This window comes from Schistocerca americana, chromosome 6, assembly GCF_021461395.2.
Source record: "Schistocerca americana isolate TAMUIC-IGC-003095 chromosome 6, iqSchAmer2.1, whole genome shotgun sequence".
Lineage (NCBI taxonomy): Eukaryota > Metazoa > Arthropoda > Insecta > Orthoptera > Acrididae > Schistocerca > Schistocerca americana.
The window spans coordinates 291,505,523-291,520,334 of NC_060124.1; the positions used below are offsets into that span (position 1 = coordinate 291,505,523).

A 14,812-nucleotide genomic window follows, 5' to 3' on the forward strand; every position below is an offset into this window, starting at 1 on the left:
AGAGCCTCATGGACACATTTATACATGTTATGACAGTAATGTTACCAGTAATCTTAATTTTGGACAGGGTATAGTTGAAACCTATAATTATTTTGATCACAAAGACATTCATGGAGCAAAGTATTAATATTATCTCAAGTTAACTATTTGAGGCTAAGAAAGTTGATTAATAGCAGTGTTTACTGCTGCTGAAATATAATATCTTTGCAAATATTCTGAATATCTGTGATATGGTTTTTCCTTTCAATTCTACAGAGTCTTCCATTGCTGTTTTACAGGAATTGTTTTGGATATATCAAAATTTTGTAATGTATTTTGATTGCATCTTACTTGTGTTAGGAAGTAGATAGTGTTCACCCAGAATAAAGGAAATATTTGAATAATTTTGATATTAGAGTGCACACGTAGAAACAGCCTTTTTAGTTACTCATTTGATTTGTGCTATAACAACTGCCTGTAATTGGTGCAATTGAGAATATGGGATAAAGACATTTATAATTAGCCTTTGTTTTTCAGCCAGTATTGCTAGCAATTGAGGTGCCAGAAGATTCTATAGATCTAGGGATGTGGATAATGGAAAGGAGAAATGTAACTTGTTTAAACTTATTTATTGTAAAAAATAACAAAAAGTACAAAACAGAAATCATTATGAATATAAAAATAAAATCAAGTAACAAATCTCATTCTATCTACACAAGAAAAGTAAAGTAAGATTGGACAGATCAATGAAGAGAGTACAAAAAGATTTTGGTTGTAATTAATACAACAAATTAAAATAAATAAAATGATTGGAATTTCATTACATTGCAAATAAGTGGAGCACTATATAAAAGTGGAGGAAAGGATCCAGAGTTGGTAAACTTCAATTCCTCCCTCACATGCTGATATTACCACTAAGAGTGATCTTAGTAATTTTGAAATTTTTGACATTTCATTTGGGAGAATCCGAAATGGAGTATCTGTTGAGCTTCCAAATATCCTCTGCTGATATGGAACTTTATGTTTATCTTAATTGGTTGGTTTATAAAAAAAACAGCATAAAGTCCTAGTCATTATACTATATACTTCTACATATACGATCTTACAAACAACACACAGATAGTAAATATAAAAATAAGAGATTAATAAGTACAAAACGGTATAAAAATAATAACAGTATAAATAGTTCAACTGCAATGGAGTACAAAAGTATGTATTAAAGCTACAAATTAAGAAAACCTTACAAATATTTTATTAAATTAATAGCATATATAAACTATCCAAAACCTGACAAAGAATATTTTCCTGACGTTCAGTTACTAAACGGGAATGGTTTCCGTTTTTACTTAACTTTACAGGTAAACTTGAGTCGTGGAAACACATTGTGCAGTGATCTGAATCCCTGCTGCACTGTTTCAATTACTGTCTGCAGATACAGCATTGTGGCAGTCATTCCTGAAGCAAAACTTCCCTGCAGGTGTCTTCTGCAGTGAGGTAAATAGTCCCTTTAGGGTCATACGTTTCGTCAACAATAAAAAAAATGAGGATTGGTAACTTCAGAGGAAGCAAAAGAGAAAGCAAAATTTCAGAAGGTTTTACAATTTCGATATAATACGATGCTTAACCCACATGTATCCTACGCCTTTGCTCATATTCTTCCTTATAGTTCACCAAACAACTCTTGGTGACCCATCCTTTCTGACTATCAACCTCACATTTTTCGGCAAGGGCTACTTTTGCAGAATAACATGTAGATTTGCCATAACACAGTGGAGAGTTGGAGGTCTAATCTTGGAAACTAGTCACGGCTGCTCTGGAGGCGGCCCAAAGGAAGCAGTAGCTTATGTTTCCCTCTTGCCGATAGAACATGTAATATCAAGTTTCAACTTGCAATCTGGAAGTTTAATGTGGTCGCTTGATGATTCAATAGAGATACTGCTCCAGTAGGGCATGACTTTGTCGACAATGGGCGATTCTTCGAAGTTTTAGTTTTCTTAAATTAGCTGCTAACATTTTGTATTTTCCAAAGAGTATGGGATCATTGTCATGAAGTAAGAAAGGGATTGGAAGTGGAGGGGGAGTTCGGCTTCACTGATTGTCCTGAGAGTAGTTGTTACTCGCGCTTTATCTTTTCCTTGGCTGCAGCAGGGAGTCCTGTCACGGTAGTCTGATTAAAATTTACTTGTCAGTTGACAATTTACATTTTCGAATTTAGTCCTTCGAAAAGTCACTCACAGATTGTTTGGTGTTACCAACGTGCCGCAGTAAAGCGCCAAAAAATGGCTCAAATGGCTCTGAGCACTATGGGACTTAACAGCTGTGGTCATCAGTCCCCTAGAACTTAGAACTACTTAAACCAAACTAACCTAAGGACATCACACACATCCATGCCCGAGGCAGGATTCGAACCTGCGACCGTAGCAGTCGCGCGGTTCCGGACTGCGCGCCTAGAACCGCGAGACCACCTCGGCCGGCAGTAAAGCGCCATTTCACTTGCAGTTTGCGAACAGTGTAGTGTGCACGCATAACCAGTTACGGGATACTTGCTGCTGCCCATTTGACTGTCGCCAACCGCAGCGAGCGAAAAGCGCGCTCTGTCGTTTGAGTCGAGAAGCAGCGCCGCGTTGTAGTGTCAAGTGATCGAGGTCAAATAACAAGTAGTTTTAATCAGAGCGTAGCTTGTCGGCGTGTTGTACTGTTGTCTTTTACGTGAGGAGGTGGCGCGGTGGGCGCTCAGAGCACGTGCAGGTTCTCGCAGCTCTTGCTCTTGGAGTCCCTCGCCCACACGCGGCCTAGCAGGCCTTTCACCTTGAGCGAGGTGGAGGTGCGCGCGCCGCGGTAGGGCTTGTTAGTACCGCACGACACCGCTCCGCCGCCGCCGGTGCTGCCGCCTGCCGGACTCCTCCGGCTCGACCTCTTGCGCAGGAGGTCCCTGGCGCGCTCCGGGTTTTCGCGCTTCAGCCGGATCTGCGTCAGAAGTCCCACGAGCAGCTCGTCCACGTTGTGGTTGATGGCCACCGACGTCTCGATGAACTTGCAGTCGTACGATGTCGCCATGCTCTTTCCCTCTGTGAACATAATGTTGTTACCGTGTGACATTCTACTTCATTATTTCAGAAACATGGTTTATCTGCAGCAGGGGCGGGCAAGGAATAGGCTCGCAAGCCTTGCCCTCTCGCGAGTGCCGGCGCTCACCCTAGCTGGACACTTTCCCCAGCGCCATGGCACGCTGGCTGTGCACGAGGAGGGCGAAACTGCGAACTCCCTACATTTAAATGGCCATGCAGTCGCACTGCTTTCGAATTAGTTTTATATTTCACATTACTCAACGATATAGATCATCAAAACAAATGTTCAGTATTATTTATTTATTTTTGGAGCGCTAAAGATATAATATAATTTTTATCCGGTACAAACTACGGAAGTGCGGACAGATACAGATTGTTTGACAGATTTTCACCAACAGCTTGCCACGTAATCGTCACATATTTATTTTCGTAATCAAAGAAAGATCTTTCGTACACATATGTTGATCGAAATATTGTAGCACTTTTGCAACCTCATTACAGATATGTGGAAGCTCTACAGAGGAAGACAATGTAAGCCTCATTTCACATAAAGGAATTTGTCTTTAAAATGGGAATTACATTGAAAATCAATCGGTTACATCTCCACATACACAGTGGCACTTTCACCGGAAACAGCAAATGGTGCTGAAGACAGCTCGAAACAGATGTAAGATTCGTAGTGTCTTTAAAATGTTTAGAAAACTATACTCTTAATTCTTTCGAGGCCACAATGGATTCTGCAAACTTCACCTTTTCCTTAACGTCAATGAGCTTAGTGAACTGGACTGTGTTCATCAGAATTTGTCCCTACTACAGTGCGATTTTCTTTTTAAATCCATCCCAGTCAAATCAGAAATAAGCCGTTTCACACCTTGCTGTGGGCAGCGTGCAGTGAAGTCCATGCGAGGTCTGCAGTCCATTCTGGATGTTCTAATTTTCGTTCCTGGACTCCTTTTTCCTTCATAAATTTAACAAGAGTCGGTTTTAAATAGAAAAATCATTCCGGGCATGCCTCTTGACTTAACCAATTTACTTTCAATCCCATTGAAAACTGTTGTAATTGACTTCAGAAGTTTATTGCTCACACCACGAATTTCTTCTTGTGCTCCATGCTTAAGAATTTAGCAAAGAGTGTTTCTCGAAGTACGGAACAATGGATCACATCTATAGTCCGATCCACGAAAGATGGCAGTTCGCGCATGTCGAGGCACGGACGGGAAGAGCATTGTTGACGATTTGAAGCGACAGTTGCAACACGCGCATGCGCGTGCTTTCCGGTCGAGAGACGAGTATATCCTGCAAATTATGTCTCTCGCTTGCTTATGCAGAATTTATCACTTAGCACCATCATCAGCGATGACTACTCGCAACAAATGCGATAGAACAACTCGCTACGATCACGTTTAATGCTCGTATTAGCTACGGCATTCAGGGCAGAGCGCTCAGAACACTACTGAAAGTTGACTGGCTGTCGGAGTATGGGCGACGTAGTTGCGCACAACAAGCCTAAACTCGACCGCCGTCGTTCGTCACTCCAACTATAGTGATCGTTTGTAATTTTTTGCTCTTTCATTGTCAACTAAATATTTAAATTGTTTTTAGATGGTACTGTAATTCGTTTCACAGCAAATCTGCAGTATGCATCGATTATGCGACTGCACAATAGATATTGAGAATTTTCATCTCTCTCTTCTCTCATTCCCATTAATTTTTAAAACTTGCGACAATATATTACCCCTTTTGGCGAAAGTCAATTAGTTCTGCTCATGTCCTCCACACCACGAACAAATAGCGAAGCGTAAATAGCGCTGGCAACACGATTGTACCGAACTGTAGACAGTTGTGCCAATCGAAAAGTGTCAGATCGCAATATTATATGAAATGTCGAGTTGTATCGAGGACTTCTGATAAGCATGAAGCAAAGCCGAGACAAGCCGGGCCTCGTCGCGCACACCTGGGACGAGTGCGGTTTGACACGCCGCGGCTGGCCCTGATCTGAAGCTACCGCCGCTGCATCCAATACAGCGCCCACAAAACACACTGCTCCATAGACCCATCCACATGTCCTCATATCAAGTCTCATCATCTTCATAGAGACGTGAAATTCCGTCCCACATGTAATTAATACCATCCCACATGTTTCCCCAGTTGAAAGTTAATCCCAAATAATACTTGACCTCAATGACCACCCGACAGATTCACAGCCTCTGTACCCTCCTGCAGCTGAAGATATTGTTCACTTCGTCACACTACTACTGAGAAATCTCACATCCTACTCTCTTAGCTCCAATGACACGGCAGCTGCAAACAACCCCACCTCTAGAACTGTTCCATCCTATCACCCACATCCCTCCCTTAACCATTCCATCCACTTAGGTTTCCAACCCTCACTGCTACCCAACCGCAATCCTGACCAAAGTAAGACACTGACCACACACCTCCATCCATTTAATACTTTCTCCATACACATACAGGACCCATTTCTTTCTCACACTTACTGATGGCTGTCACAATAGCAGTCTCGCACATAAAGAAACAACGCGAATCCTATGCAATAATAACAAAGAAACAAAAACTATCGTCTGTCTTCTGCCGCAGTCAGCCCTATCCCATACTGAAGCCTCCATTTATCTATCCATAGAAGTTTCGCCAGGGTCCGTTTTATCTCGACTTGTGCTTCATTTTCCCTGATTCTCCAATGGTTAACTGACAAATCCGGAAAATCGAAAGCAAAGCTCTCCAGTCTGACCCTGTCGCAATATTCAGTCCCGACCGACCGCCTTAACTTGGCCTAAATCGTATGTTGTATGGAGGGGCATGGGATCAGCACTTCGCTCGTCCGGCCGTTGCCAGTTTCCCAAGTAGCTCCTCAACTGACATCACGAAGCTGAGTGCATCCCCTTTTTGTCCTCTCACGAATAGAACCCAGCTCCTCCGCATAGTAGTCAGACACGCAGACCATTGAGCTATGGAGATGGATGGGGATGGTGACACATGCTGGCTTGTGAAGTAGACTATCTGTTCAAAAGTATGCAGACTCCCTGTGTAATCCGGAAATGATCATTAGATATCACGAGAAGCTGACCCGGCACTTTAAAAGGAGGCAGGGTCAGTACACCGCAATAGCAGGAAGGGTAGGTCAGGAAATGCCACTAACTTTGAACATGGACTAGTCGCTGGATGTTGGCTAAGTAATAAATCCATCAGAGACATTTCAGACTTTCTAAGGGTGCCCAAGTCGCCTGTTGGTGATGTGATCGTGAATAGAAAACACTAACGAACAACACCAACACCAGGCATATGCCAGGTACTGACGGACAGGCACTGTCGAGCACTGCGAAGGGTGGTTGTAAAAAATCGCACGATATCAGGAGGAGGAATCATTCGTGAGTATCAAAGTGCTAGCAACATTGCAGCCAACACAAAGTGTTAAAAAGATGGAGTAAAACAGTCGGGCACCTACTCACAAGGCACGCATTTCTGAAGCCAATGCTGAGAGAGTTCGAGGTGGTATAAAGAGAGACGTCACTGAACACTGGATGACTGGGAACGAGTGATTTGGAGTGACGTCCTGTGGCAGATACCTGGAGTAAGGTACCTGTCATCATGTGTAGTGCTAACAGGTGAAGTACGGAGTTAGTGGAGTTACTGCATAAGGGTGTATTTCGTAGTTAGATTATGGCCTGCTTATTAGGCTTAAGAAAACGCTAAATTCGGAAGGATGTGGACACATTACACAGCGTTGTGTACCGTGTGCAGCAGAGGAGCAGGGCGGACACGATGACTGTTTGTATCAGCATGAGAAAGCACCCTGTCATGAAGCAGCGCCCGTGAGACAGTGGTCTGTGGACAATAACATTCCTGGAGTGGACCGACCTATCCAGAGTCGCGACCTGAAGCAAATGGAACACCTTTAGGATGAGTTAGAACGTCAGCTTCGTTCCAAACCCCAGCGTCCAACTTCACCAAATTCTGTGGTTTCGGCTCTTGAGGAAGAATAAGCTGCCATTCCTCCACAGGGTTTCGGACATGTCCCAGGAGAGTTCAAGCCATCATATTTATAATTGGTGGACGCACCCCACTTTAATGTCCGCTCATAGCTGTCCGGATAATTTTGATCAGATAGTATGTTGCGAATTTGCAGAGAGAAGAAAGTCGCTCGTTAAACGGGCCTTAAGACCAGTGTGTAAGAAGCGTGTCCACTGACCGTCGGTGGTGACGGTCCTGCTGCGCACGAGGTCCGTCTTGTTGGCGACCAGGATGACAGCCTTGGTGCTGATGGAGTCGCTCTTCCAGAGGCACTGCAGCACTTCCTCAGCCACCCGGAGGCTTCCGCGATCCGCAGTCGAGTAGACGACGCAGAACGCGTGCGGGTCGTACGTCGTGACGCAGTTCTCCGGCTGAAACGTGAGAGACAGGCACTTACAGCACAAGAGCGTAGCATCAACTTGAGCAACAAACTAACATCATTGTGTCGTCCTCAATAAATCTTTCCCTCTTCACCTCAGTGAGCAATGTTTCCAAACTTCGTGTCAGATTTAAACTACACTCCTGGAAATTGAAATAAGAACACCGTGAATTCATTGTCCCAGGAAGGGGAAACTTTATTGACACATTCCTGGGGTCAGATACATCACATGATCACACTGACAGAACCACAGGCACATAGACACAGGCAACAGAGCATGCACAATGTCGGCACTAGTGCAGTGTATATCCATCCTTCGCAGCAATGCAGGCTGCTATTCTCCCATGGAGATGATCGTAGAGATGCTGGATGTAGTCCTGTGGAACGGCTTGCCATGCCATTTCCACCTGGCGCCTCAGTTGGACCAGCGTTCGTGCTGGACGTGCAGACCGCGTGAGACGACGCTTCATCCAGTCCCAAACATGCTCAATGGGGGACAGATCCGGAGATCTTACTGGCCAGGGTAGTTGACTTACACCTTCTAGAGCACGTTGGGTGGCACGGGATACATGTGGACGTGCATTGTCCTGTTGGAACAGCAAGTTCCCTTTCCGGTCTAGGAATGGTAGAACGATGGGTTCGATGACGGTTTGGATGTACCGTGCACTATTCAGTGTCCCCTCGACGATCACCAGTGGTGTACGGCCAGTGTAGGAGATCGCTCCCCACACCATGATGCCGGGTGTTGGCCCTGTGTGCCTCGGTCGTATGCAGTCCTGATTGTGGCGCTCACCTGCACGGCGCCAAACACGCATACGACCATCATTGGCACCAAGGCAGAAGCGACTCTCATCGCTGAAGACGACACGTCTCCATTCGTCTCTCCATTCACGCCTGTCGCGACACCACTGGAGGCGGGCTGCACGATGTTGGGGCGTGAGCGGAAGACGGCCTAACGGTGTGAGGGACCGTAGCCCAGGTTCATGGAGACGGTTGCGAATGGTCCTCGCCGATACCCCAGGAGCAACAGTGTCCCTAATTTGCTGGGAAGTGGCGGTGCGGTCCCCTACGGCACTGCGCAGGATCCTACGGTCTTGGCGTGCATCCGTGCGTCGCTGCGGTCCGGTCCCAGGTCGACGGGCACGTGCACCTTCCGCCGACCACTGGCGACAACATCGATGTACTGTGGAGACCTCACGCCCCACGTGTTGAGCAATTCGGCGGTACGTCCAGCCGGCCTTCCGCATGCCCACTATACGCCCTCGCTCAAAGTTCGTCAACTGCACATACGGTTCACGTCCACGCTGTCGCGGCATGCTACCAGTCTTAAAGACTGCGATGGAGCTCCGTATGCCACGGCAAACTGGCTGACACTGACGGCGGCGGTGCACAAATGCTGCGCAGCTAGCGCCATTCGACGGCCAACACCGCGGTTCCTGGTGTGTCCGCTGTGCCGTGCGTGTGATCATTGCTTGTACAGCCCTCTCGCAGTGTCCGGAGCAAGTATGGTGGGTCTGACACACCGGTGTCAATGTGTTCTTTTTTCCATTTCCAGGAGTGTATGTTTTATTTACTATACGCATATCTAAAGGTGTGCTACCTAAAAGTACATCAGATCTTAAGCTTTCATTGTTTATCACATCATTTTACAATTTTACTAGCAGAGAGTTGCGGCATTGCACAGGTATTTATTTATAGCCGTGCGTCCACGCCCGTGCCATGCAGCGTCTGGCCTTGAGCTTAATGTTTATGAAATCATATCTCCTGCAGTACGGGTCGTACAATGAAGTAATTTTGCAGTTACATTCAGTGCTATACATGCATACTGCTTGCAAAATGTGTCACGAATACAGTTTGCAGTAAAGAAGTAATAAATTATAACGTCATGCTTCAGGCGGTACTTTTACTGCATGGGCAGTTGTAAGCGACAAACGCTTTTCCTTTCATCCTTTTGTAGCGGTTGTTTTCGAGAAAAAAATTCGTGATTTAAGTTATATAGCAGTTTTTTGCAAGTACTTAAGTGCTTTCATTGTCAGCAAAATGGGTGAAGAGAGTACGGCAATTCTCGCTTCACTGCCTACGCTTCTTTTTCATTCCCACCCCATCCATAGGTAAGCGATTGTTGTCTGACAGTAAGTTATATGACACCCAAGTTTGGATGAAATCGGTCCAGTGTTTTAGGAGGATTTGTTCGTCTGTATGGGAACCTTACCAGTTGGGTCTGATTCAAGAGATTGAGAAGGTCCAAAGAAGAGCGGCAAGATTCGTGACTGGTACATTTAGCCATCGCGAGAGCATTACAAATCTCATAGAAAGTTTGATTGAAGTGGGACACACCTGCAGACAGACGACGCGCTAAACGGAAGGGGCTGCTCACTAAATTCCGAAATCCGATCTTCGCCGAGGATGTAGAGTATATATTATTACCACCAACTTTCAAATCGCGCAATCACCACCATTCAAAGATAAGGGAAATTAGAGCTCGTACTGAGGCGTTCAGACAGTCGTTTTTCCCTCGCGCGATTCGCGAGTGGAACAGCGGGGGGAATATGACTTTGGCGCGAATTGTGCCCTCCGCCACACACCGCTTGGTGGTTAGCGGAGTATATATGTAGATGTAGAACACTCCCTGTCTCTGTCTCTCTCTCTCTCACACACACACACACACACACACACACACACTATATTCAAAGAAATAACATTTCCCAGATAATTACACAATAAAGTTTCCGGAGTTTAGAGAGGCATCCATTTAAACGAGCGTTGGACCTTTAATAGTGGCAAAAGTTTCTTCATAACTGATGCAAAATAGTTTTATTGTCTTTTGAAGTAGGCACAAACATTGTGTATAGCCCATTGCTTGTAGACGTCGTAGGAAATCTTCAACAGTGCCAGTTGCGTTGACAGTGCGAATGGAGCCGTCTATTACCAAATGTATATGTATAAGAGTTATAAAGCGAATTTCACAAAGTTCTTCTTTCATCTTAGGAATGAAGTTGAAGTCACAAGGACTTAAGCCCATTGGAATATGACGGATAGTACAACAGTCTCTATCGTATCGATCGAACATACCACTCAGAGATCGGACTGCGTGTACCCGAATATTGTGTTGAAAAAATGAGGGTCGGATTCTGCAGAAAGTGTCGCCGCTTCTTTCTAAAAGCTGAAATGACGGTCTGCCGACGAGTAAGGTGTACGCGTTCGTACACGAGAAATAGTATAACTTCAGCATACCCTTTCAGTCGTCGTGATGACCTGTAATGACGCCGTTCGTTCGTTTGTTTAACGTTTCAAGTGTGGTTAGTACGATTCGACCCGTGTCTTATCCGGTAATGACACGGCGTAAGAAAGCGTCTCCTTCGCGTTGATCACGTTCGAAGTCCTTATCATATCTATTTCTGTATTTCCGTCACATCATTCTGAACTCTTCGTGGTGTAATTTTTTTCATACTCAGACGTTCCTTCAGAATGGGAAGCACTAAAGCACTCTCTCCGCCCAGCTGCAGAATCGTTCGGAGTCGATGATTGTCCCGTAACGCGATAAAAGCAGTCTCTACTACATCACTGACATGGGACGACTTGGTATACGTTTGACTCAATCAGTACAACTATCCAGTTTGTCCTTGTTTTATGAGGCAATGTACATTCCTCGCAAGCCCTTAACAGACCTTGATGGCAACATCGAGCTGTACGTTCGCTCTTCCAAATCCTGCTTTTATCCACCTCTGTTGTTCTCACTTCGGAAACATCGTGACAGCTCTCCATCACACCGTCCGTTACACGAGCTCTGTTCTTCTTGTAACTGTGCATGTGCGTTATGCGGCGCTGAGGTAGGGCAAGTGAACGTAACTAACATGTGGTACACTGATCATCCAAAACTATATGACCACGGCCCATTGCGAGATCGAATGACGCCTGGTGACGTTGCGGGCATGTGACGTAAGAAAAGTGCACAGGATTTTCCGAAACTATTCGTTCAAATTAATACAGCAGCTGGAGAACATCAAAACAAATACATTAAGTTCTCAAATGTTCAAATGTGTGTGAAATCTTATGGGACTTAACTGCTAAGGTCATCATTTCCTAAGCTTACACACTACTTTACCTAAATTATCCCAAAGACAAACACACACACCCATGCCCGAGGGAGGACTCGAACCTCCGCCGGGACCAGCCGCACAGTCCATGACTGCAGCGCCCTAGACCGCTCGGCTAATCCCGCGCGGCCATTAAGTTCTGCTACACATGGTGTCTGTCGGCAATTTCTGATGCTAGGGACGGTTTACACGATGGTAATTCCTGGCATGTTGGTAATGGCATCACCAGCGACGGCAGTGCTAGCGACGATGCCTTCTGTTTCCAGAACGGTTTCATGCACCAAGTGCTCCATGTGCCCCTAGAGGAAGAAATCCAGACACGTGAGATCACGTGACCTCGGTGGCCAGGCCACAGGCCCAGATCGGCCGATCCATTGATTCTCGAAGTTGGCTCTTAGATGATTCCTCATAGCAATGCTGAACTGGACTAGCGCCCCATATAGTTCCGGGAACATCTGTTCCACGAAGGTGCGATATCTCCGTCCGTTGAGGCAGAATGGAACAAGGTGTGGTCCCCTCAAAATACAGCCGTTGTAGTGAGTAGGTGGTGATTCCTGCAAATTAATTGATGTGTTTCCAAGCAGACCTCAGAACCAACCATCTGTACGCAGAGCAGTTTTGAATGTCAGTACACATTCCCTGTCAGCGACGGCGACGCAATAGCTTACGTCAGCACCACTAACAACATGTTCCGTAACATGACAGGTTGACTTCAGACACCACATATTCCTTATCGAAACACATTTGTCTTGATGTTCTCTGCATCTTGTATGAATTTTAACGAACCGTTTCGGGAGACCCTGTATAAGAGGAACAGAGGCGAATAGAGAATCATTCTAACGACGACAGGGGCCACAAATGAGGAAATCCACTGACATGAGCGACTTTGGCAAAGATCACATTATTTTGGCCCTGCGCCTGGGAACTAACAGCTAAGAAACGGCGAACCTGGTCGGCTGATTGCGTACTAGTGTCGTGAGCGTCTGAGGGATACCGAAAGCACGAGAAAGCGACAAGGCGTAGGGTAGTCATGCTACACCACAGAATGTGGAGGTCGGAGGCTTGCCCGTTTTGTAAAGCGTGATAGGCGACGATCTGTAGCAGGTTTGAAGATAATACAGCGCCGGTGCAGGCACAACAATATCGGAAAACGACGTTCAGCACACAATACTAGAACACGGAGCTCCGCAGCAGACAACAGACAATCCTAGGTGCTCGCGCGAAGATTCTTAGAAATTATTAATATCATTATCAAAACAAAAATTGCTTCTATAGTAGCACAAAAAGGCGAATATGTCCTGGACATAGGGACGTAAAAGAAGGGAACTTGCTTTCCGACTTACCTGGCGGCTTAAAAAGACACTGAATCAAAACATCTTGACATATTCGCGCTTTTTCACTGCTTAGTATTAGTACCCATGTCATGTAATATAATGCATATTGTCAAGTAAGGAACATGACAACGATGTCATGTCGTATAAAACTACACATGCCACAGTGTCATCCAACAAGGCGTTTGTCAGGTCGTGCAACATGATACAACGTGCCATTTAAGTTTCGGATGCATGCATCCCCACTCTGGGATACTTCCTATTATAGATCCACTCCCAGTCGCAGATACTTCGTATTGTAGATACATCTCACTCTCTAGAAACACAAAAATTTGTGTTTACTTGTTCTTACATAATTCACCATACATATAATGATGCCTGTGTTTAAGAGAGCTCACTGCACTGGGGATGCAAGATTATAAAAAAGCACAAATATGTGAAGATCTTTTCATCTGAAGATCTTTGAAGCTGTCAGATAAGTCGAAAATCTAATTCCAATCTTTCAGATCCCTAACTCTGCCCAGGACATATTCGCCTTTTTTTGTGTTACGACAGGCGCATTTTTCATTCTAGCTCCCTACTTTTATTCTGCCATAGTTTTGACATTAGACCGCCAAAGCTCAGCAAACCGACGTTCATTTTTGTTGACTCGGACGATGACTGATCCGGTATAGGTCTTTTTTTGTCATCTTTAGAACCTCGTTGCTTATGTCGTAGCAACGGACAAAGCTTTCACAAAACAACAGGACGACCATTAAGTACATGTACTTCCTACCTTCTTACAAAATTTGAACCTATTCGCACAAGCTTGAAATACAGAAGTGGCGCGCGTATAAAAATTATAAATAAATAAATAAAAATAAACGTGGTTTGTGCACATAAAATCCGAATGAAGATAGATTTTGAAAGCGAGTTTTCAATTTTATCGTAATAATGCATTTTTTATTTATTCGGTTCACTTTAAACCATTTCTGGGCATTCAATTAACGTAAGAACGAATTTCATATGCTACATTTAGGTCGAATTTAAACAGTCGCATCTCGACAACGGACAAAAAATACTGAATAAAAAATAGAATCGTTTTGACTTATGCATTTATCTACCTTCGTGCAAAGTTTGAACCAATACGTACAAGTTTAAAGTACAGAAGTGGCATGTCTCAAAAATCTCCCAGAAAAACGTGTTTTTTGCACGTAAAATCCAAACAAAACAAGATTTTTTAAAACAATAATAACTTATGTTAGAACAATGTCGGATATACCGGTGGCCTAAATTTGAAGCCAAAAGCGGAACCACCTCCTTAAAATACTTGGTAGTTTACTTTTTGCCAATTTGTACTTGTATTCGTTGCTTACTATGCTGATAAAAGTCAATTTTGTGAAAATTTTTAAAATTAATTTTGTTTTATGTTGTTGGAACTCGAAGGGTTAAGGAAGTGGTCATAATCTGTCGGGTTATCAGTGTATATCTGGGTGACGTAACGAGGACTCGATCCGCAGTCGTTCCAAACAGGAGTCCCGTGTTTTACCAACGCTCCTCTTCGCTCAGTATTGGAAAATGAAAGGGCAGGAAATCAGCTGCGCAATCCAATCTTTTTGGCCGGAAACCTAGTTGTACATGTTCACTGTAACACGAACTACCTGCTTCCGCACAACGGCTTTCAACGCGCACTGCGTCATCGTCGGCTCCTCACCGCGGCCCGCGGCCTCAAAAATAAACGCCAGCCTCGGAGTCTTAGTTTACCTTCCATATATCCGCGGCCGACCATATTTCATAGCCGAGTAGCACGGGAGTGCGGTTGTGCGCTCCATATTTAAGCTGCACCAGGAGTAGCGGCATCGGGGAGAAAACGGATTCGTTCGCGGCGGGTTCCGTCCCGGCAGTATTAAACAGGTGCCCCGGTGTGTTCGCCGCAGTAAATCTCCCGCG

The 14,812-nt window shown here is 44.9% G+C and overlaps 1 protein-coding gene across 1 annotated transcript in view; it reads right to left on the reverse strand.

Annotated features, from left to right (window-relative positions):
- Nucleotides 1–678: 678 nt before the first annotated feature.
- The window catches only part of LOC124620098, a 309,262-nt gene continuing 295,128 nt past the window's right edge, over nucleotides 679–14,812 (reverse strand). The window contains exons 10-11 of the mRNA XM_047146767.1: nucleotides 7,255–7,447; nucleotides 679–3,047 (exon numbers count right to left, since the gene is read on the reverse strand). Of these exons, the coding sequence (XP_047002723.1) occupies nucleotides 2,713–3,047; nucleotides 7,255–7,447 (528 nt within the window). The 3' untranslated portion in view covers nucleotides 679–2,712. The remainder of the gene's footprint in view (nucleotides 3,048–7,254; nucleotides 7,448–14,812) is intronic.